This window comes from Garra rufa, chromosome 10 (assembly GCF_049309525.1).
Source record: "Garra rufa chromosome 10, GarRuf1.0, whole genome shotgun sequence".
NCBI classification, from domain to species: domain Eukaryota; kingdom Metazoa; phylum Chordata; class Actinopteri; order Cypriniformes; family Cyprinidae; genus Garra; species Garra rufa.
The window spans coordinates 25,951,097-25,977,148 of record NC_133370.1 but is presented as its reverse complement, the minus strand read 5'-3'; the positions used below and the strand labels follow the sequence as shown (position 1 = coordinate 25,977,148).

General features: G+C 36.3%; 1 protein-coding gene across 1 annotated transcript in view; it reads left to right on the top strand.

The window, feature by feature from the left end:
• The window catches only part of efna2a (ephrin-A2a), a 95,862-nt gene extending 71,631 nt beyond the window's left edge, over positions 1-24,231 (top strand). The window contains exons 2-4 of the mRNA XM_073849229.1: positions 12,760-13,052; positions 19,773-19,838; positions 22,836-24,231. Of these exons, the coding sequence (XP_073705330.1) occupies positions 12,760-13,052; positions 19,773-19,838; positions 22,836-22,957 (481 nt within the window). The 3' untranslated portion in view covers positions 22,958-24,231. The remainder of the gene's footprint in view (positions 1-12,759; positions 13,053-19,772; positions 19,839-22,835) is intronic.
• The last annotated feature ends 1,821 nt before the right edge of the window (positions 24,232-26,052 follow it).

The following is a 26,052-nucleotide window of genomic DNA, read 5'->3' as shown; positions in this document are numbered from 1 at the left end:
CTAAGGAACAAAAGGCGTTTGTGCTTGGTAAAACTGAACCAGGATTTCTAGAACAACAATCGTGACAACATTCATTTCCGGTCCGGTAGTCATCAGTATGGCCGTGCATCCGGGTGACAGACCAAATCATGATGCAAGTGCAAACCCTTTATATGCAGAGATGCAGTTTGAGATGTTCTACGCATGTGAATGATAATAGTTTGTGTGGAGCAGCATTTATTTACTGTGAACAGAGCCGCTCTGACACGCACATACATATTTATTTAATTTAATCATAGCGTTTGTAAATTCACAATAGTGTTATGGTTTATAATGCTTTTTAATATATCACGTAGCCTTGGAAAACAGAATAATAATGCATTTTTTTAATTGACACGTGCAAATTGCAGTCAAGGATTTTTTTTTAAATCGAGTACTCGAATTGAATTGAGGAATCGAGATGGCCCTAAAAAGAAAAATGTATTTTATGCTCACCAAAGATGCATTTATTTGATCAAAATACATTAAAAACAGTAATATTGTGAAATAATGTTACAGTTTGAGATACACATTTCTATTAGTATGTATTTTAAAATGGTTTTTTCCTGTGATGACAAACCTGCATTTTTATCAGTCATTATTGTAGTTTTCAGTGTCAGTTTATAGTGATCCTGGAGGGCCGGTGTCCTGCAGAGTTTAGCTCCAACTTGCCTCAACACACCTGCCTGGAGGTTTTAAGTATATCTATTAAGACCTTGATTAGCTGGTTCAGGTGTGTTTGATTAGGGTTGGAGCTAAACTCTGTAGGATACCGGCCCTCCAGGACCGAGTGTGGTGACCCCTGCTTTAAAAGAACAGCATTTATTTAAAAATGGAAAACTGTTGTAATGTTAACAATGCCTTTACTCTCCCTTTTGATCATTTTAATGCATCCTTTCTGAAAAAAGCAAATCAAAAAAATAATTCTGACCCCAAACATTTGAACGGTAGTGTACATAACAGACATAGCTTTAGGTTTTTACCAAAGCAGTATTATGCTTTGTTCTTTTTCTTATCCATTATCACTGTTCCCTCTTAAGGGATTTATCAGCGACCCACATGGCTCTTGACAATTTACAGACAAAAAGTACTATAATTGTCACCCTTCATGTCATAATCCATATTGTAGTCTAACAATAAGACACTTTCTGTGTGACTTGACTCTCTAAGATTCATTCCATGTGAAAAGAATAAGAAAACGATGCCTTTTTCATGTGCTGCCCTCTCTAATAAGTCACACAGGAGCCAAAGCTTCGGGTCCTGCCTCCAGTATCATGCAAAAGAGCGGACAAATCTCCTCGTTGTGACTTCCGTACGTGAAAGCTCATAATTTCACGTTTAAAATGATTACGGCCCCTGCGAGGCTGCACAGACTCCCCGCAGGCACGTCGCTCCCTATTCGGTGCAGTAGCCGGCCGTGCAAACTGAGCTGCCTAACAATGAGTCAGATATTAGGGCCGCCGCTGCCTGTGGTAAGATGCCACACTCCCGATCCGGTAATTGTATCCAAAAGTATTATTTCTTCCCATGGAGATGCTGCAGTATCCCTGCTGTGTTTCTGTCTGAGCAGAGGGGAATAATGAGGCAGGCTGTATGCTGCGAGGAGGTTGTGGACGGCCTTCATCATCAGGATGGGTCGCTCCCTCCAGAGCCCAGGAGCCTGGCTGCAGATCTCTACCATTGTGACCAGAGGCAGAGTTACGATCCAGACGCCATCTATCATACAGCAGCCTGCTAAAGCAGTCAATGGGCCTGATTAATCACCTCGGCTGAGCATTGCTATAGGAGGACTGATTGAGTCTGGATATTAGGGCTTTATTTTCTTTTTTACGCCCTCCATCAATGCCACATAATAGATTAGATTGCATCACGCCTGAATTCAGTCACTCGCTGTGATGTGTGATGCAAACTCATGGAGAATCCTGCTCGAAGATTTCAGTAATTGGGTCAATGATATATTAAGAGTGTCCGCGATAAATTTAATGAAAAATCTTTATACACACTTGCCAAGTTCTTAGAAATGGACTCTTTGTATTCATGTTGGTTTCTTATGCTTTCGAAAAGCTTTTATACCATTTTCAAGAAACGTTTTAATTTAATTAGACTCTACTTGATTCCAGCTAAGGAATAAACATCTTATTTAGCAAAACGATTGGTCTTTCTAAAAAAAACAAAAAAAAAGTACAGTCAAACGAAAAATTATTCAGACACCAGATATAATTTTTTATCTGTTTACTAACGGGTACTTGTAGTTCCTACAAATCCTAAAAATAGTAACTGAGCTAGTAACTGAGTTTCATTATTAAAAAAATAACTAATTACCAGGGAAAGTAACTTGTGTTACTTTTTAAAAAAATGTTCAAATATGTCAAATAATTTGGTCAAATATCCCCCCAATATTAAATATGGTAAATTAATAAAACATTGTACACTAATCTACACTATTTTAATGTTGCTGTGGGACAATATGAAAGACACCTTCCAGGGGCTAAATATCACATTATTGGTGTTGCTTCAGCCCACGGACAAAAACATCCCACGCCAACACTTTTGTCACACTAGTGCTGTCTGTCTCGTTTATTCTTAATGACTGCGGGAAAAAAAAAAACTGTCAATTTTGAAAGTGGAAAGGGTCTACTATTATTTGTGTATAGTCATAATAACAAGAAAACAATGTGCTTTTGTAAAATAAATAAAATCCACAGGGTGCACTGTCTGCAATCTCGGTGACCGTCACCTCTCTTCACAGACTTGTAAAGAAAACAACCTGAATCTCCGTGAATACATACCTCAAAGACATAAGAAATATATGTATAGACAGCTTGAAAGAGACTTTTAAATTGAGTCATGTCGAAAACAAATATTCTCTGATAAAGTAATCTGTATGTTTCCAACATGAGCTCCAGTTTTTCCCGTCTAAACTCATCTCTAATGAAGCACCTCCTTTTAAATTCTGCGCAGCTGTCCATCCACGTGAGATGCACGGAAATGTAGGTAAACGCCCACATCACATCTGTAAAAAACGTGAATATTCATCAAGTTCATCTCTGCTACTTTTCGTTTGTAAAAGAAGACGCGCTGAGAGAAATAAATCAGAATTTACCTCAGAAGAAGAATGCAACGCGAAAATTATAGTAATGCAGCATTTTATTGTCAGTAATGGTAAAAAAAAAAATTATATTACGCCGTTTATTTATAACGCCGTTATTCCCATCACTGGTCTGACACAGTTTAACTCTTGAGTTCTTGTCATATTTTAATTACCATTTTAATTACCAACTATAGCGAATAAACTGTCAATATGTGAGAAATGTTAAAGGTGTCTGAATGAATTGTGGTTTGATTGTATAGATTTTAATCACAAATGCTTGTCTCGCACTACCTTGACTTCACGAATTACGTAATCACGTTGGAAAGGTCACGCGTGACGTAGACAGAAGTACCGACCCAGTGTTTACAAAGTGAACGTGCAAAGAAAAAAAACACCCTTTTCAAAAAAAATGTGAAAACAACTGTCTCAGACATTTTTTTAAGGAGAAAATAAAATGAGTTTTTCGCTGTACCCTACATTTTTGAAACAAAGTAAACAAATGAACAACTAACCACGTGTGACCTTTCCACCGTAATTACATAAATCGTGAATTCAAGGACATGCATCGCAGAGCTAGTGCAGGATGAGCATTTGTGGTTAAAAAATATATAAATTTGTATTTTTTTTATAAAATGACAGATCGTTTTGCTAGATAAGACTCTTATTCCTCGGCTGGGATCATTCTGGAAGTGAACTAATCCTTTAATTAATTGTTTAATTTATTAATTAATTTATTCATACAAATTTAATTAATTATTTATTCATGAACATCATTAAGTGTTTGGGAAGTCGCACCACATGACATTTTCGCTGAACTTGAACTAGCCTTGCCTTTTCAAAAAGGTCAAATTGTTTGCTATTTAAAGACAGTTATCAACCTTGACACACAGTCATAAGGGTCTGCAGGGGTCCTCTCTAGGATTTCCTTGTCCTTCCTTTCTTCTTCTTTTTGTTCCTCTGTGTTGACTGCACCACATGGTTTTCATCTTTAAAAATTCTGTAATTTTTTTAAAGAAATAATACAATAAATGAACTTTAACTCTAATCATATCAGATGTGTATTCAAGTCAGTGTATGTGTGAATTTCGGATTTAAAACGATGTATCATCCTTATGAAGTGCCCTTGAAACAGCAGCAGCAGTGACATCATAAAGGCTAGATTTGGCTCTCTCATCCAGCATGGCTGTCATTTTGGGAAACTTGTTTAGAATGGCAGCACTCTCTCTCTCTCTCTCTCTCTCTCTCTCTCTCTCTCTCTCTCTCTCTCTCTCTCTCTCTCTCTCTCTCTCTCTCTCTCTCTCTCGCTGTCCCTTTCTCTTTCTCTTTTGGCAGCGTCAGTACATCCTCGCTCCTCTTGACATAACAAGGTCCGGTTCCCAAGCCCCCACATCAGATGCGGGCAGCAGATAGCCCCAGCGATAAGTGGCTTTTCTCCTCTCTTTTATCTCGCATGGAAGAGCTTTGCCTTGGAGCTTTGCATTCACAACATTGTGGCAGCCCTTTGCTTTTCCATATCATTAAAAGCCCCCAGTGTCTCGCAGGGCTGGCATGATGGCAAAAGGCCTGCTTGTGGCAAGAACACAATAAGTAGGGCTGGAAAGCCTCCAGAATCACATCGTACCGAGCCGCAATGCCATAATGTGTAACACAAGTGTGTGCAATGCCAGAGATTCGGATCCACCACCTTTGGATTTACAGCAGTGTGTGTGTGTTGTGTGTACATGTGCCTCAAGTGATCCTTTGGTACAAAGACTCAGGGAAAAAAGTATGCAAGACTTCCTGTGAGGCTTAAAGAAATGCTCACATGCTGCCATCTCGACTATTAATAGCAAAATCTGCGAATTCACTGAACTGCCACAGGAAAAATGTACTTACCTTTGTGTGTGTGTGTGTGTGTGTGTGTGTGTGTGTGTGTGTGTGTGTGTGTGTGTGTGTGTGTGTGTGTGTGTTTGTATGCATGTATGAAATGTTTATAGAAATTCGTTCTTTCTGGGTTTTTTGTTTTTTTCAAGTCATTTTGAATCGTCAAAAGTAGTTTACACAGAAATATACTAGTTTAACCCGCTGATGCATGGATGAGGTTCTGAAGTTACATGCAGAAAGACCTGGGTAGTAACTAATTACATAATCTGGTTTTAAACAATTAAGTACTCGTAATTAGAGTATATTACATTGTGTAATGTTTATAATCAGATTACAGTTACTTTTATGGATTACATGATTACATACAGTCATGGACAAAATTATTGGCACCCTTGGTAAATATGGGCAAAGAAGGCTGTAAAAATAGATCTGCATTGTTTCTCCTTTAGCTCTTTTAGTCAAAAATTCTGCAAAATTCAAACATTTCATTAAAGTTAAACAATTTAAAGTGAGGTGGAATATAACTTTATGAAAAAATGTTTTTCTCTAATACACCCTGGCCACAATTATTGGCACCCTTAGAAATTCTTATGAGTAAATTATCTCCTAAATATATTTCCATTGAAATTTCCAACTTCTTAGCACACCAAGGTGACTGGAAACATGATGTTGTCCAGTCATGACGTCTTGTTGCACAGATGAATAAATATTAGTAACACAAAGCCTAAACCAACCTAATCATTCATCACAATGGGTAAAACCAAAGAATATACTTCTGATGTACAGCAAAAGATTGTTGATCTTTACACAATGCAAAGTGGCTTTAAGAAAATACTTAAAACATTAAATATTCTCATTTCCAACATCAGGGAAATAATTAAGAAGTTTTAATGGACTGGAGATGTTAAAAATCTGCTTGAAACATGATGTGTGTCAATAATGTCTTAATGTGCAGCGAAGAGAACAATTTAAGTGGCCAAATACTCGTCAAAGATCACAGATGGAAAATTGCAGAAATCAGTTGAATTTTAGTGTCAGAAAAAAATATTAAAAATAAAGGAAAACTGCACCTCTATCACAACAAGTAATTTCAGACACTGTTCAAGAAACAAATCATCTGCTCTCATGCAAAAACAAACTCCACCATATTAATTTACCATACTGGAACTTCAGACAGGACTGGCTTCTATTGCCATATGAAATGAGAATTGTTTTTTTTTTTTTTTTTTTTTTTGAGCTAGAACACATTAAAGGTTTGGTGCACACAGGGATAAAAAAAAGTGCCCCATGTCCACATTTAAATATATCACCAGATGTTCTTTTTTGTGGACCTAATTTTACACCAAAGGTCCTAGACATCTTGTTCAGATACATGCCATCATGTTTTATATCAAATACCAACAGATAAAAAAGGTAAAACTGACTTGCTCAGTTAGAAATATTATAATGGGCCATGGTTAGATCTTCCAACACCACACTGATTCAAAACAAACATCAAAATCAACACAAAAACTAGTCACTGAACACAAAATCAAGATTCTGCCATAACCATCCCAATTCCCTGACCTGAATCCTATGGAAAATGAATGGGATAAACTGAAGAAGAGTGAGCACCAACATTTGAAGGATCTGGAGAAATTCTGTATGGAGGAATAGTCTAAAAACACTTGCCATATATTCTCAAACCTCATCAGGCATGAAGGGGGAAAAATGAGAGCTGTTTTTCATGCAAATGGAAGTTGCAGAAAGTTTTGAATACAAGGGTGCCAATAATTATGGCCAGGGTGTATTAGAGAAAACCATTTATTTCATAATATTATATTCCCCCCACTTAAAATTGTTTATTTTTAATGAAATGTTTGAATTTTGCAGATTTTTTGGACTAAAGATCAACAGGAGAAACAACACAGATTTACTTTTACAGCCTTCTTTGCCCATATTTACCAAGGGTGCCAATAATTTTGTCCATGACTGTATTATGTAAACAATGCCAGTAAATCATTCATAATTTATTGATTCTCCCTAATTCTTCTTTGTCTTCATTACAGTTTAGAGTGACCGTCATTTAATGTTGGTTCTGGAAGTCTGGAGAAATTTTTTTTACCTCCCAATTCTGTCTTTTTTTTCTCAAAAGATATAAACGCTAGAGATATAAATGCAATTGTGAGTTATAAAGTCAGAATTGTGGGATATAAACTCACAATTGCTAGAAATAAAGTCAAAATTGCGAGATATAAACTCACAATTCAGACTTTTTTTCCTCAAAATTCTAAGATATAAAATCCAGCTCTTAGGAGAGAAAAAGACTGATATGTTGACAGAATTGCGAGTTTGTATCTCACAATTCTGACTTCATTTCTCAGAATTGCAAGTTTATATCTCACAATTCTGAGTAAGTCAGAATTGTCAGATAACAAGTCGCAAAAACCTTTTATATTTTTGATTCACTGGTGGAAACGTGCTTTCATACCTTTGACATGAGATATTTACTCGAAATATTTCTGAGGAAATTAATGTTTAAATATTTTAGCAGTGCATTTGCATGTTTACAGTTCAGTGTCGCTTAATGGTTACACTGACATGCAGGTAAACAAATTATTTCTATCAAGTGTTTATTTTACATTTTATGATTTAATTAATTATGCGCTTTTGTCAACTCACAAACCCACTGCAGTTTGGGAAACCCTTGGTTTAATGTAATTTAAAGCATTTTGTGATGTTGATATCAGAAATGGTATATACTTTCTTTCTCTTTGCCTTTTTTATGTTAATATGTGACCCTGGACCACAAAACCAGTCTTAAGTATATTTGTAGCAATAGCCAAAAATACAATGCATGGGTAAAAATGGTCGATTTTTCTTTTATGCCAAAAATCATTAGTATATTAAGTAAAGATCATGTTCCATAAAGATATTTGGTAAATTCCCTACCGTAAATATATCAAAACTTAATTTCTGATTAGTAATATGCATTGCTAAGAACTTAATTTGGACAACTTTAAAGGTGATTTTGACCCTTACCTACAGCTCTTCTTTATTGCCATTGTCTTTGTTATTTGTCATTACGACAAATTCAACATGATTGTCAAAAGTAGTGAATTACCGCTTTCATATTTTCTGAAACCTGCAGTGAACTTTTTCAAAACACATTACTTTGATAAAAGAAGAAGAAAATTGAGAATAATTATTTTCTTGTTTTGAAAAAAAGAAGAAACATGAAGCTGTTTTCTCCTTTGGGACTGAATTATGCATGCATCAGAGGGTTAAAGATGAAAAGCGCATTTATGTCCTTCACAAAGCTTCAGTGTGTGAGCAACGTTTCAAATTTTCTCAAATGATGTTTACCAGAATATCACTGTTCAGCTCCGGTATTGTTGCATATTTTCTCCAGTTTAGATCTGTCAAGGTCTCTGCCTAAAAGCAGCTTCAGATATTTGAACGTCAAGATCTTCTGAATATCAAAGTTTTAGGAGACAAAGGGAAGACGACAGCAGGTGAATGAGGAGCGGCATGCTGTGAGGAACTGAAGTGTGTTTGTTTAGAATTCTCCATGATGCTCCGCCTGTTTGGGAAAGCAGGAAGGTGTATATGTGTTTGTGTGTGTGTGCGCGTATGTACATGAGCGAGATCTTTTTGATATTTCTGGGCACGAGCGTCAGTCTGTTTATGATTCAGCTGTCTCCTCATCATGTCTGTTAACGCTCGCACCGCCACCCGCCCGAACCAGCGGCGCAAAAAAAATCCATTTATTGCGTTTGGCGATGGAACCAATCAGCGGTTATTTTTAATGAGGTTATGGAAGCCACTGTAAATTCACAGATCGATATTTCACCATGAACCATAAACAAGTTCCTGATGGGCGATGGGAGAGTTTGAGAAGGTCAGACGCAACAGGAGAAATGTGTTCCTGGAAAGATAGTGAAGGATGTGTTTCACGCACGCACACACACAGTTGTGATCCCTCAACATATGCTGGGATGTTCGGCTCAAACTGATATATGTCCCCTCGCTAATCTGTTCATGCTTGATTAGAAAGAAATATCTCCGCAGCGTTTACGTTGAAGGTCAGGAGCTCCAAACTTTCGGGAGATTTATTCCTTTTGATAGTATAAACAAGTGATTAGACAAACAAGTCACTTGGACTTGTTTGAAAGGACCTAAAACACATTTGTCCGCTTAATGTAAACGTGGCTGTGGAGAGATGGAACTGAGGTAACAGTTTGGGAGTGTGGCTAATCTACAACAGGTGGAGCTGATTTAGACTGTGAGAGCTGAATTACAGTAACATATCCAGAGATGTTCCGCCGCATGGAAGTAATTTACGGCACGTTTTATGGTACGCGAGTGTTTGTGTGTGTGCGAATGTGAGCGCAAACATCTGAAAGAGCCATTAACCGAGGGCAAAACAAGCAGCCTTTAAGAAAGCACTTGATGTGGGTTGCGCTGTGAGGAAATCACCGTGCCAATAGTTTGTCTAGTTAAAGGACAGACAGGCAGGTGCTGGAGAGGGCAGCTTGTCTAGATGAGAGGACAAGACCTTATACTGAGCACTGAAGGCAAATGGACCAGTGCCTGAAGGTGCTTCCTCGCTTACAGGGGTGTGAGTGCTGCTTTCTGCTGTTTTCACTCAGATACATGCTGCTCTATAAAAAAAGGAAGATTTGTTCAGTTGTATGATGAGTTCACATGTAAGGACACTTTTAGAAAATATTATTCTCTTCGTTAAATTTCAGTTATTGAATGGATGAATGGATGGCATGTTTTGATGTTTCATTTAAAAGCCCCCCCAAAAAACTTTTAAGTGTATCTATCTAGCTAGCTATCTGTCTATCTACGCACACACTCACACATTATATAGGGTCCGATGTGGAAAATGCGGACAGAATCACGGAATCCGGTCATAATAATGTAATTTACTGTATTAACACATAATGTCATGGAATTTGCCAAATTTTGGATGAATAAATCAGAAGTTGGCAGTACACTTAAATCAAAACAATATGGATTTGTGTTTATGACTGTTAAGCTGCAAAAATACTATTTAAATATGAATCCTGTATGTTCTGTATGTGTCTATGTGAATGAAAGGCACAGACATGGGGTTTTGTTTGCTACAGACATACTGAAGCATATGATGCTTATGGTGTTTTTAGCCTCTGAGTACATAAACACAAAAACTAATCTCTGGAACTGCTGTGAGAGTCACTTCATGAGCATTTTACCATTTATTTTGAGAAAAACTGTCGTCATATTATATACAAACAGAAACCAGTCAAAATAAAAGTTCGGGTTAACTTGAAAAAACTGTGACAGAAATATATTACATAATGTAATGACAGTACTACTACTAGGACTATTAATAATTTTATTAAGGAATTTTAACTAAAAAATAAATAAATAATTTTAAAAAATCAATTAATTATTAAAATGTTATGAAATGTTATGAGAAAATTAATGAAAACAAAATTTTGTAAAAACGTAAAACTGAATATGAGAAAAAAACATTTTGTAAGACCTTAAACATGTAATTTTGTTCAATTTTTAATTAATTGCTGTTTAATTGTGTGAGTTTCATGATTTCAATTAAGTAGACATGCTTTTTGATGAATATCAAATATTTTTATTTAACCATTAACCACTAGAGCAATGAAAATGGAGAAGAAAACCGAATCCAGAAAAATTAAAAGGTTCAAACGTTCACTGAAGTTTCAGAAGGAAAAATTATGCATTTTGTCTTCTGGGAAACATGTAAGTATCTTCTGTATCTTCTGATGGGTAGTACTCAATGAAAAAAAAAAAAGATATTTATGAAAAATAAGAAAAATGTGCACATCTTCATTTTGTTCAAAAGTTTTCACCCCCCAGCTCTTTATTTTACCAAATTATGAAGGATCATACAAAATGCATGTTGTTTTTTATTTAGTACTGACCTGAATAAGATTTTTCACATAAAAGACATTTACATATAGTCCACAAGATAAAATAATAGTTTTATAAAATTCAGGCCCCACAAATCCTTTGGTTTTTCATTCTGTTCAAAAGTTTACAACCCCAGCTCTTAATGCATATTTTGTCCTTCTGGAGCATCAGTAAGCATTTGAATCTTCTGTAATAGTTACATATGACTCCCTCAGCTGTCCTCAGTGTAAAAAGATGGATCTCAAAATCATACAGTCATTGTTGGAAAGGGTTCAAATTTACAAAAATTTGTGGGACCTGAAGAACAACAGGCAGTTTAACTGTTTAGGACAAACAAGGGACTCATGAACTCATGAGAATCAAGCGTATGTAAACTTTTGAACGGGGTCATTTTTATATATTCAACTGTTATTTGTGGACTATATTTAAACTTCTTTTATGTGAAATGTCTTATTCAGGTCAGTAGTAAATAAAAAGTAACATGCATTTTGTATGATCCCTCTTATTTTAGTAAAATAATTTACATTTTGCAGATTCTGCAACTGTATATTGAATAAAGAAAATTAAGCCTTTTTACAATTATGATGGCATTACTTTTTTGTAATATGTCTAGATGTTTTACATTTGAGTTAGTTTGCAACTTTTGCTCTTGTCTCATCATGATTTTATTTGTAGCATTAGAGTACAGTACAGTACAAAAATGCATGTTGTATAATTTAAACACTACAAAATAAATAGTACTTTAATTACATTAGTGACAATAGGATCGTTTGCTTTATAATAATACAAAATGTCATAATGCAATAATTCTTGATAGTACAAAAAGGTGTTTAATTTTTATTTCACAAAATGTGATTTCTTGTTTTTTTTTCTTCATTGAAAGATAGCTTTGACATATCGTTGACAGGCTTTCTTCGGTTGACCCATAAATTTGCCAAAACAAAATTGCTGTTAGACACGAAAACTATATCTTTTTAAAAAGTGTCATGTTGTTTCATTGGCACATTTGTTAAGCGTAAAAACCTCAGTGCATTTATTTAATTTTTTCATTTTGTCAACCGCCATTTGTTTTGCAGTCAAAGGCATATACTCACAGGACCCTGACATCACATACTGTCACACATTCGCAGCTTCTGTAGGTCACACTGACTTTCAAACTGATTCACTCATGCTATCCTTTGCCTCTCCTCTCTCTCTCTCCCCCTCACTCTATCCCTTTATTTTTCTTCTGCTCTGAAAGCTGCATTCTCATGAAACGCATACTATGTAGAGAGAAAATCGAATGCGAAGCATGAAAAATTCTTTTATGGTGCCTCTGTGGTTCAAAGCTTGGATTAAGGGTGCGATTTAATATGAAGTTTATGATTTATATGGAATCAAGTCGCTGACTAAATTTGAGGTTTTTGTGAGCATAATCAACATTTTCATTGATAAATGTTGCTACTGCACTATACCCAGAGAAATGAATAAAAGCAAACTAAGTTGTTTTTAAAGAGGACTATTTTAAGCCCTAGTCAAAGAGTTTTTTTTTTTTCAAACATCCCCCTTCTCATTACAGTATTACAGCGAGAGTTTAGTTTTCTGTGTGTGTTCTGGTTTGCCATTCTCTCTCTGCATAATGGTGACCTAGATAGAAAATATGCATTGTGGTTATTCATTCCAGCTTATTCTGTTGTGTTCTCTGTGATTTTATGCCTAACAGATTTAGCCTTTGTGTGTAAAACTTTGCTCTTTGCTGCTGTACGGTTTGAATAGAGGCCAAATAAAAAGCTGAGCTACAGAATATTTCAATTGTCCGTGTACAGGAGTTATGTCAGTCATCCTAATGTTTGGCTTTAGCGGTCTAATGCTCTGAATATCCCTTGCAGGTTCTGGCAGGGTGAATATACAGTGGCTGTGAGCATCAACGACTACCTGGACGTGTACTGTCCGTACTATGAGACGCCCCAGCCTCACAGTCGCATGGAGCGCTACATCCTTTTCATGGTGAACCATGATGGTTACCTCACCTGTGAGCACCGCATGAGGGGCTTCAAGCGGTGGGAGTGTAACCGGCCCCAGAGTCCTGACGGACCCCTGCGCTTCTCTGAGAAGTTTCAGCTCTTCACCCCCTTCTCGCTTGGTTTTGAGTTCCGACCTGGACACGAGTACTATTATATATGTAAGTGTTTCTTTTCAGTGATGTTTCAGCAGTTGCATGTGTTGGGCTTTTAAAAAGAGAAGTGAAAGTCTACTCTGTCGCAGTTTTTATGACTCCACATTGTCCACAACAGTATTCAAAGGCCTGACATTTCTAGTTTGCAGGTTCTAGTTCTAGTTTCTAGTTTCAGGATTGTTGAAATTTGAAGAACTGAATGTTGTTCAGGTAAACCACTTTTTTAAACAGATGAGTATATGTGACTTTTTTGGTCATTTGTGATTTACTGGATAAGGTTTTTTTTTTACTTTCAATTACTATCTAATAAAATAACTTTTAGCTTAGCATAACTATATGTACAGTAGAAGTCAAAAGTTTACATACACCTTGCAGAACCTGCAAAATGGTAATTACTTTGCCAAAATAAAAGGGATCATACAAAATGCATGCTATTTTTTTATTAGTACTGCCCTGAATAAGATATTTCACATAAAAGACATTTACAAATAGTAGTTTATTTTATAAAAACGACCATGTTCAAACGTTTACAATACTCCAAAAACAAATGTATGTGGTTTTTCAGCATTTTTGTGTATTTGAACCCTTTCCTGTATGATTTTGAGATCCATCTTTTCACATTAAGGACAACTGAGGGACTCGTATGCAGCTATTTCAGAAAGTTCAAATGCTCACTGATGCTCCAGAAGGACAAAGGATGCATTAAGAGCTGGGGTTGTAAACTTTTGAACAGAATGAAAAACCAATGAACAACATGAACAGTTATCACTAAAAAAACACTTTTGAATGAAGTAATTTTTATAAATTCAACTATTATTTTATCTTGTGGACTATATGTAAATGTCTTTTATGTGAAATATCTTATTCAGGTCAGTACTAAATAAAAAATAACATGCATTTTGTATGATCCCTCTTAATTTGGTAAAATAATTAACATTTTGCATATTCTGCAAGGTGTATGGAAACTTTTGACTTTAACTCAACTACATTCATTATGAAACTGCTAATGGAGTTTCAACATTTTATTATTTACTTGTCCAGGATTTCTGGATATTCAGGATATTTTTTAATATATATATATAATTATTTATTTATAATATTATATACTGTCATCATTTTTATTTTTTCCATTTTTTATTATTATTTTTAACTTTTCAATTTTGTCTTAAATGTTCAGTTTTCATTTTAATTGTTTTTTTGTTACCTTTTTATGAGCTTTGTCATTTCTATTTGTTTTTTATTTTTAAAAGTTGTTTTTAATACTTTTAATTGACTTTGTTTCAGTTTTAGTTTTAGTTCAATTAGTAGTTTTAAACTTAAATTTATTGGTAACACTTTACAATACGGTGTAATTTATTAACATTAGTTAATGTATTAACTAACATGAATAAACAATGAACGCATTACATGAATACATTTATTACACTATTAATCTTTGTTAATGTTAGTTAATAAAAATACAGTCATTCATTGTTTGTTCATGTTAGTTCACAGTGCATTAACTAATATTACCAAACACAACTTGTGATTTCAATAATGCATTAATATTAACATTAACTAAGATTAATAAATGCTGTAGAAGTATTGTTCATTCTTAGTTCATGTTAACCAATGTAGTTTACTAATGAACCTTATTCATTAAACTGTTACCAATTTTTGATTTTAAAAATAGTTTAAAAACTGTCATGAAAACCTGCATATTTCCAGGTTTTCACAACAGTGGGAACCCTGGTTCTTTAAAGAAAAAACAGTTGTTGAGAAGGTGAATCAAATCATTTTAGTGCTTGTTTTTGTTGTGCTTTAAATAATTTCGTAATTCTCTGGCGCGCTTGGAGGTTTACTGGGCCCAAAATAAATTCAAACTCCATTTCCATTTGATGTTTACATAATTTCAAGGTTAAACGCATATGGAACATCCTTTTACATTTAGTGTGATGCCATTATAATTTTTGATTGATATTGATTGAAGTTTATGAGTGAAAAACAATTACTGCAATAAAACATAAGCATATTTGTGTAGTAATTATAGGCCACAACTAGCTTAATTACTTATAGTCACCTTTTTTGGACCATTAGTCAGCAAATGCTTGGTAAACAGGATTAATGACAGTCACAGACAACAGAGGTACATCTTTAATTAAATCAATCTGACTGATTGCTATGGATAATTTCAGATTTACTTTGATTAGCACATGAATTGTTTACTTTGTAATTAGTTCATTTCCACCAGATTGACCCATTCATGTGGATTTGCGGACCGGCTGTGAACATGACAGGCAGGCATTATCACACTGACAGGGTCAATCAGCCAATCACAGGGACTTTCTATGACTTCTCAGGATCTCTGAGAACACAATGAGCTCCAGGGAAGCAAAAGAGACGCTACCTCACTCTGAAACTTGAGAAAACCTGAGAAAAATGAGTGCCTTACGAGTGCTTCGAGCTCCTGTTTCATACTATTTGTTTTGTTATTTCTGGTCTATCGTTTGAATTCTTTCTTGTGTCCTTACAGGACATTTAAATAGTTTGTGAGAGAAATAGAGAAATAAAGATGGTTTAATCTCAAAAGCTTAGCATTTCCTAAATTAGAAACATCCAGCAGCTTTCCCATTAACCTCACAAAGCTTTAAACCAGTGGGTTCAAATGGGAAACTTGTCCTTCGTCCGTTTGTCTCACTGTCCTCCGGTGAAGACAATTTGGTGTGGTTAAACCAAATTAAACGTAGACGATAACAAAAAACATCTTTTTTCATGTCAACCGCCTAGCTGTTTTAATAAGATAACATGAAAGACTTGTATCGGGAAGATGCCGGGAGAAAACAGGGAGAGGCAAGCAAATCAATAATTTATATGGTAATTACAATTCCTGACATGGGAGGCTGTGGCGTGGGCAGATGTGGCTGGGCCGGGAGCCATCTGTGTACAGTACAGAGAGCCTGGCGACTTTGAGCTCTCGCCGGCTTTGTGTCGCAGAGCCGCACTGTCCATCAGCAGCCATCCCCCATCTGCAGAGCGGCCGGACGGGCCTTCCTCTCTCCCATGGAGATTGCCACAGATCCTACATGCTTTTCATTTGACTGCTGATTATTCCCTGATTGACAGCTCAGACTGAAAAGGAGCGGAGCAGGCGCGGAGGGGGCGTCGTTCTGAGTCAACATCCCCTCCACCCAAACCCCCCTAAATCAGCAGGGCGTAGCGCTGCTTATCATACACGCCGCAGTGTTGTCTCCACACACGAGAGAGAGAGAGCGGGGGAGATGCCACAAAGAGCAGGCAAAAAAGTTCAAAGATACCCTTCCACTCTGTGTTTCTGCCCCTGTCCCCCCAAACTGATTTTTAATGCAAGCTCCCAGCCTTGGTCCTGCATTGTGAAGGTGTTTGTTTCAGGGCTGGAAAGGGCTTTCGGACACCCCCGCTCACGATTCCATTCAGCCACTCCCCTGAGAGGATTGTTTGGATACCGGCAGCTCTATGGGCGTCACGCTCCCCAAGGGGATTGATGCTTTGCGGCAGGGTCGGCGGGGTCAGTGATGAGAGATGGATCTGAGAGGTTATCACTGGGAAGTGGGGGCTGATCTCGATTGTCTGCTGGTAAAAGAACACGTCCATCAGACCTGTTCAGACTTAACCCCCGGACTTCCATCTCTCCGCCCGTATTGATCGGCTGTGATGACATCTTGACAGGCGTCTTCTACACAGCTGCCGGCGGTTGAGGTTGGGTGCTCTCCAATGAACCTAGGATCCGGTGTGGTGAACATGCCACAAGAATACACAATGACCTGCGATGGGCGTTGGGGTGCTGGGGGAGGGTTGTTCAGGTTGAAGATGACAAACTCTAGACAAGAGTTGGATTTTTATTTTTTCCAGGGATCTATTGAAAACTTGAGTATGAATCCTAAAATCATCAAACATGGTTAGAGAAAACAAATATTTCAATTCAAAATAATATAGAAGTTTTAGATTTAATATGGAGCTAAAACCATTTATTTTTGGAAAAAAACATGCAATCCCTGTTGGGAGGGTTACTTTAGAAATGTAATAGGTTACAGATTACAAGTTACCCTATTTAAAATGTTATAAGTAGTGTCACTATTTCAAGTACTTTATTAAAGTAATGTAACTGATTACATATGACTACTTTTTGATTACTTTTCTAAATTTCCAATAAATGTTTTTAACTGTTACTCATTTTTAAACATTCAAAGCAGGCAGGGTTAACGTTAGACTAGTACTCAACACTCGTTACTGTCCGAATTTTAATAATTGTCATTTTATTGTAATTTTAAAGCATAGCCACCACATCAGACTTTAGCACCTCTTTTTACTTTGAGATCATTTTGAGCTTAAATGCAGATGTAAAATCATAACAAAAATACTTTAATAGCTATGATAGTGTTTTTGAAATCGAATCTTCGCATGGTCAATACAGGAAACACTGGTATCTAACAGTGCCTTGAAAAAAAACAGAAAAAGCATATACATAAATCCAAATAAGAAATTAAACAGTTATCAAATAAGCATGTGTCCTATTCTGTGTCCTTTAGAGCAGTGAATGCAATTTGGAAAAGAAATCAATTAAATCTGTGTGTGTGAGAGAAAATATTCAAATGGGGTTACATGTACACTTTGTAATCATTACCATTTTCATACGTAACTGTAATTTAATTGCACATTTGTGATCCTGGACCACAAAACCAGTAATAAGGTTAAATTTTACAAAACTGAGATGTATACATCATATGAAAGCTCAATAAATAAGCTTTCTATTGATATATGGTTTGTTAGGATAGGACAATATTTGGCCGAGATACAACTATTTGAAAATCTGGAATCTGAGGGTGCAAAAAATCAAAATACTGAGAAAATCACCTTTAAAGTTGTCCAAATTAAGTTCATAACAATGACAGTTCATAACAATTTAATCTTCATGGAACATGATCTTTACTTAATTTCCTAATGATTTTTGGCATAAAAGAAAAATCTATAATTTTGACCCATACAATGTATTTTTGGCTATTGCTACAAATATACCCCAGCGACTTAAGACTGGTTTTGTGGTCCAGGGTCACATTTGTGACCCTGGACCACAAAACCAGTGTAGCATAGGTATATTTGTAGCAATAGCTAAAAATACATTATATGGGTCAAAAATGATTTGTCTTTTATGCCAAAAATCATTAGGATATTGAGTAAATATCATGTTCCATTAAGATTTTTTGTAAATTTCCGACTGTAAATATATCAAAGCTTAATTTTTGATTAGTATTATGCATAAAAACTTTTTGAACTTCATTTCTCAATATTTAGATTTTTTTTTTTTTTTTTTTTTTTTTTTTTTTGCACCCTCAGATTCCAGATTTTCAAATAGTTGTATCTCGGCCAAATAATGTCCTATCCTAGCAAATATCCATACATCAATAAAAAAAGCTCATTTATTCAGCTTTCAGATGATGTATGAATCTCAATCTCAACTGTAATGGATTACAGTTATCATGCTTAATTATTTTATATACATACATAAACAAATTGCAAATTTACAAACATAAACAAATGTTTGGAGTCAGTAAGATTTTTTTAATGTTTATTAAATATTTTTTAATAAAGTCTATCACCAAGGCTCCATTTATGAGATCAAAATACAGGAAACAAAAACTGTAATACTATTAAATGCTATTATACAGTTTTAAAAAACTGTTATTTTATATTAAAATGTAATTTATTCCTGTGATGACAGAGCTGAATTTTCAACATTATTACTCCAGTTTTCAGTGTCACATAATTCATTTTAATATGCTGATTTGGTGCTCAAGAAATGTTTCTTATTATCTTATTATTATATATTTTTGACAATATACTTTATTGTCACTTTTGTTAAATGTATTAAATGAAAAAGGCCTTCTGACCCAGATGTAATTTTTAATATTTTTATAAAACTTATATGAGTTTAATAAATGTTATCAATTTTACCATTTCACCATTTCCATCTTATTCAAATAAGATAATATGGAGATGAAAAAGGAAGCAAAGAGTAAGACAGAAGGGGATGGGAGTGGAAAAAAAAAGGTTTATTGTTTAATTTGTTGCCATCAAAATTTAAAACCCTCTGCTCTAGAGCAATCCCATTGTGAATCGTACTACAAAAGCTTGAGAAGGACATTGAAATAGCCTGTTTTCCTCATGGGCTGGGATTTCTTTGTGGACATTTGACTGCGGTCAAGTTCAAATGAATGATTTCACTCTTCCCTCTCTTTCTCTCAATACCCTTATAAGGAAACAAGCAGTAGATTTGTTGTGTCTGTAGAGCAGAGATGAATGAAGTAATCTGTCAGAAAGCTTGCATCTGGAGAGGTGAGATGAACGGTGTTGCTGATGTTCTGGTGGAGCTGATCTGTTGGTTGACTGCTGGCTGACTCAATAGTGACTCTTTGCTCTCAGGTCACTGAGTGCTATGTGGGGTAATTTGCTACGGGAACACTGTGTCGCAGACTATTGTATGTGACGACACTAGGCTGGTGAAGGTCAGAGCAATTTCCTCTGCATGAAGAAAATCTCAGACTTTGTTCTTGATTTGGTTGGCAAGGGGTCAAACTAACTCAGAGGCTTGAGAGACGTTCTCAAGTGTCACCAAGAGGATCTTAATCAGATTGATTTATTGACTTGTTGAATGATTCTGTTTGTCACAAGCACATTTAGCTCATTATTTCTCTTCAACTTCCTTTTCAACAGCCTCTCCTCATCCTAACCACGCTGGCAAGCCGTGTTTAAAGTTGAAGGTGTACGTGAAGCCTACAAGTAAGTCATGCTCTGACTGTTTCACCCTGCCGGCGTAGAAAGTAATATCCCCTCATGTCTACATGCCAACCTTCTGTTAGACACAACAGGAATGCAAATAAGCAGTGTTTGACACATTTCGCAGGAAAATTTTGTTAATGAGATGTCATATTTATTTTCAAGCTGCGAGAATGTGTTCAAATGCAGTCTATATCCATCAAAACAGCAGCTGAGGTCTAATGGGAGCTATTAGAACTATTGTGGATTATTTAAATTTACTTGCATCACTCACCACTAAAAAACCTAATATTAAAGGGATAGTTCATCCAAATGTGACCCTGGACCACAAAAGCAATAGCCAACAATACATTGTATGGGTCAAAAATGTACTTTTATGCCAAAAAATCATTAGGATATTAAGTAAAGATCATGTTTCATGAAGATATTTTGTACATTTCCGGCCATATCAAAACCTAATTTTTGATTAGTAATTGCTTTGATAAGAACTTCATTTGGACAACTTTAAAGGTGATTTTCTCGATATTTCGAATTTTTTGCACCCTCAGATTCCTGTTGTATCTCAGCCAAATATTGTCCCGTCCTAACAAACCATACATTAATGGAAAGCTCATTTATTACTATCAAATCTCAATTTCAAAAAACTGACCCTTATGACTGGTTTTGTGGTCCAGAGACACAAATATATAATTTCTGTAACAATAACAGTCGATAGTGGTTTGTTTGTTTTTTTGGTCATCAAAACAGAGAAAATGTCTTCTTTTGTGTTCCACAAAGTCATACAGAGTTGGAACAACGTAAGGGAGATAAGGGAGCATTTTTATTTTTGGGTGAACTATCCCTTTAATTGTTGGTAAATGCAAGTCAAATTTGAAAAGAGTGTCAGATAATGCCATCATAAGTTGCATTCATAGTTACAACTGTTCTTGTTCTCCACATTTTAGAAATAACAGCTCAAACAACATTTTACTTGTCACAAGGTTATTTATTCTGCCAATGATGTAATCGCTAGTGTTCAGTTGCTGCATTGTTGCTTGCTAACAGGGATTTCTACCCACCTACAGTACAGAGTACAGTTGTATTGTTGATAAATGTTTTATCTTGTGAATACAAGTGAATAAATTGCAATAGAAACAATTTTGCTTCCATTCTCATATTAAAAATAACTCACTCAGAGAAGAAAATCCTCGCACAGAGAAGAAAATAAAACCAGTTGTGTCAATTTCCTCATGTATGAATGTTCTTTTCTTCTGAACACATGATATGGAAATGCTGCCTTATTTACAAATCATACACTACTGTTTGTAGTTTTTTAAAGAAATAGTTCACCCAACAATGAAAATTATGTTATTAATTACTCACCTTCATGCCGTTTCAAACCTGTAAAAGCTTCATTTGACCCTGCATAGACAGCAACGCCTGACATGTCTGGGCCTGACATGTTCAAATAGTCCATGTAACATCAGTGGTTCAACCTTCATTTTATGAAGCTATGAGAATAAAAAAAATAATGACTTTATTTAACAATTTCTTTTCTTCCATGTCAGTCTTTTACATGCATTCACGAGAGTACCATGAAAATTCTATTCTAATAGTTTCATAAAATTACGGTTGAACCACTGATTTCACATGGACTATATTAACTATATTAATGTCCTTTCTACCTTTCTGGGCCTTGAACATACACTGTATTGCCAAAAGTATTGGGACACCCCCTATTGGGACAATGCCTTTGTGTGTAAGGCAGAAGAAATTATTGATTCAGTCAGTGTTGAACAACTTGACTGGTCTGCAGAAAGTAAACTCCTAATCTCAGCTGAACACCTCTGGTCTATCTTTAAATGCAGACCTTGAGCCAAAAACTCATCACCAAACACCAATGACTTGTACATACACTATATGGACAACAGTATTGGGACACCCTTTCTTTAGAACAGAACAAGGCACTTCCAAAACTGTGGCAACAAAGATGGAAACAATTTATGTATTTATAAACTGTATTTCCATCTCTGTTGCAACCGTTTTGGAAGTGTCAAAAATGCCTGTACCGATAGTTACAAGTCATTGGTGTTTGGTGATGGGTTTTTGGCTCAAGGTCTGCATTTAAAGTCACACCAGAGATGTTCAGCTGGGATTAGGAGTTTACTTTCTGCAGACCAGTCAAGTTCTTCCACACTGACTGAATCAATCATTTCTTTTTGAACCTTGCCTCATACACAGAGGCATTGTCATGTTCGAATAGAAAAGCGTCCCGCAAAGCTGTTGCTATTAAATTAGAAGAACACAATCCCCTAGAATATCATTATATGCTTAAACATTAGGATTTGTAACAATGGAAATACTACAGTAGTAAAACCTGTTCATTAGAACGGGGTGTTCCAATACTTTTGGCAATATAATGTATGAGCTGCGTTGCTGTCTATGCATGGTCAAAATATCTTAATTTGTGTCCTGAAGATGAACGAACATCATGAGGGTAAGTAATTAATGACAGTGGTTTTCATTTTTGGGTGAACTATTTCTTCATTTAAAAAGAATTATTACTTATATTCGACAAGGACACATTATACTGACCACAAATGGCAGTAAAAACTTTTAAATAGTTTTTAAAAAAAATCCATTTTTTAAATAAATGTTCTTTTTTAACTCAAAGAATGTGAAAATATATATATATATTTCCCATAAGAAACGTACAAAAAAACGAACAAAAATCCTCAATCTTTTAAATAGTATTCTAGTCGCTTTGTCATTTCAAATTGTTTAGAACACAGCGCTCACCCTCCAAATGAAAATCCAGCGTTTATTTTAAATTCACTGGCACAGATACGTCAGGTCCGTGTAATCTATGAAAACGGTGTGTGAAATGTGAACCAGATCCTCCGCCTCAGTAATTAAACTCTAATTAGGTCAGTGCTGTGGGCCCCTGCTGCTTTGAGTAAAGGTATGCATTTCCTAGTGCTTCCTCTCCGCGTGCTGTCTCTCTGTGTTTGTGTGTTTCAGATGGTTCGGGCTACGAGTCTCCAGAGCCATTCCTGACTGATCAGAGCCAGCGCTGCAGGGCAGACGGCCCGTGCCTAGCTGTGCTGATGTTGCTGTTGGCCTTTCTGCTGGGCCGCGTTTAAGAAGCTCCGCCGCTGCCCAGACTGCCTACCGCTCTCCCTCCATCCGTACTCCCTCAGGGAAGCCCTCTCATCCAGACCCCCGGCTCACAGGCTAACGCGCAGTCGGATTCACACATCTTCTTTTTTACCGAACGAGCTCCTCGACGGCTGATCCGAGGACAGAGACGTTCACCCTGCTTAGCGGCTGATGTAAAGCTTGAACACCTGGAGTCTGTCGTGGAATGTGACCTTTTATATATGCTGTCATGTAATCGAGGCTTGTATTCATGTGCCATTTAGTCACGTTTCAGGGCGTCGCGGTTTACAAAAGATTTCAGACACTCATTTGGATAGCTATAATGCCCCCTCCCCACGTCGTCTTTACACCATTCTCAGCCCAGAAATAAAGGGGATTTTATCCTTCTAATAACAAACGACACCAAAGGACTCTCTTCAGAGTTTTAGTTTTGTTTTCCGTTCGAAGGGAGAGAAGAAATGTGTTTTGTGGTAGCCAGCAGCTAGGGACTTAGTGTTAGACATTCACATGCATGTGAAACACTGTGAAACAGAGAAAAACTGATCTTCTTACAATAGTAACAATATATTTTTATTAGCAAAAGCAAAACAAAAGTAGACCTTCTAGCCACTGGTGTAAGGCTCAGCTTGTGGAGTTTGGATCAGACGCAGCCAAATGTCAGTGCTCACTGCTGGCCCTCGCCTCAAAACTGTGTGTCTGCTGGCGGGACGAGGACTCGGAATCCCTGAGATCGCTTTGGTGCAAACCCAAATGCCGCTTAATAAAAACTCTGCATTGGTTTTTCTTTCCAGCTCTGTGGGACAAACAAGCAATGGAACGCAGTGAGTGTTTTAAAAAGGAGAAAAAAAAAGATCTGTGAGGATCTAGCCACTTTTAATTCACCGACGCACGCACTGCGGGCATGGACGAAAAGGAAATGGATTTTTTGTATTCTATTTCATGTTATTTTTGTAGCATTTAAAAGCAACATTAATTATTCATGTGATATGAGGAACGGTTTTAGCGTCTTGAGTGGCGATACAGTGTGTGAGTCAGCAGTCGGACATATTCAGAAGGGCCCACTCTCTCACTCTTACTGTTGTTATTGTGATCTTGTCAAACTGTATTCAGTATTTAAAGAGACAGAAAGCATTTCTTTCCATCTGATTTGATTGTGTCCTCTTTTTCATGTGACGTTTTGTACAGCCAACATGTTCTGTCGAACTGAAGAAACATGCCGAAATGAAAAATCTAAAATAAAGCGTTTTTGTCTACGAGATACACTGATGTGGGAAAACATGCATTGTCTGAAGCTGACAACTGACATTTAGGCTCAGCTTTGTATAGCATAGATGTAAACCCATTATATTAAATATTTAGAATAGGATGCAGACATCAGTGCTGAAGAGCCCTTTTATTTTTTTCCCCTTCCCAAAAAACTAAACAGCAACAAAAACCTAAGCATTTTTCTGAACACTTTTTATATTTTGCTGTGCACAAAATACTAAATCTTCCTGATCTGTTAAGTTCATTATGTGCAATGTCTAAAGGTAGATTTTTAGGTAATTTTATCTCATTTAATTCTGCAAAATTTTAGAAAAGTATGCAGTCATGACATTAGAATACCTGATATTAACCGGGATGTGCCCGAATCCTAATACCGTGTTCGGAAAGGAAATTACATGTACTAGTTAAAGTTATAACAAATCAAGGAGAAAAGTGCAAAAAACTGTCTGAGGAGGAAAAGGCGTTTGTGGTTGGCCAAGAATCTTGACAACATTCGCGTTTGTTCTTATCATTTCCAGCCAGGAAGGTGAAATATTAGGCTAGTATCTTAATTAAAACTGCTGGTACGTATCTTTACCACTTATTTAGTTTGTCAAATTATTGCGCTTTTCCTGCTTACTAAGTCCTTCTCTATATGATTTAGCAGCTTCCATGCATTTTTTTCCATGGCTTAAGATCATTGAGTCCGAAATTTCCGTATGCGTATGTTTTTTCATATTCACCATCCTTTCCTATCAAAATGCTTGTTACGGATGCGAAAACGCAGAAAATCGATCCTGATCTGAATTTTTCATGATGGACGAAAGTTTTGGAGGCAGTGTGTAAACTCAAGTTGACAAAATGTGAGGTCGTATTTATTTTTTAATGTGCGAAAATTTTGGACGAAAAATTTGTACTTAGTGTGCAATGATATGACCTCACGTTATGTCAATCATGTTTGCGCACTGCCTCCAAAAGACCAGCATAAACAAGGTTTATTTATTTACTGTTTTTGCATCCGTAACCAGCATTTTGATGGAAAAAGGATGAAAAAATTCTTGTTTATGCTGGTCTTTGACCAGCATAGATCAGCAAAGGACCAGCATACACCTGCAAAGGACCAGCATAAACCAGCTAAAAACAGCATCCCAGCATCAAAACCTTCCTAACCAGCATATGCAGTTTTTTTCAACAGGGACCGTAAAAGTGAAGACCAAAATCCAGAATTGCATCTGACAAGTTCATCCACTTCTTCTCGCAGCACAAAGCACTGTAAAGGTTCTTGTACACTGAGTTCACAGAATTAGTGGTCTTCTTTATGTGGTTTCAGTAATGCTAGCAAAGCATCAAAGTTTACTGACATTCTGAAGTAAACTTTGAATCACCCAGGATAATCCTGCAGCTCATTAATAAGGAGGTGAGCATAAAAGGTATTCTCTCAATCCTCTCTGACAGCATACATGAGCAGAACATCGTATTCAGTAGTACATTAACGTGCAATCCATGCTGTTATTTACATCCATTTATATCTAGACTATGGCCGCGCATTCGGGTAACTGACCAAACTGTGGTTATTAGTGCAAACCTTTCTCTTGCAATTATATCGTTGGGTAATTATACTGTATATAAATCGCGGGCATTAGGGAGCTGCTATTAAAATGCGTTCACTTTTTACTTTCACTTTAGAGATTCGCAATCTCACACACATATTCTGTTGTTACTATGGAGAGGCAGTACTTACCACACATTACAAGATTAGACGTTTGTCAGTGTGCTCAGGATCTGCAAATCATTTGCCATTGTCCTATCAGTCATCTCTCCTTACTCTGTTTAT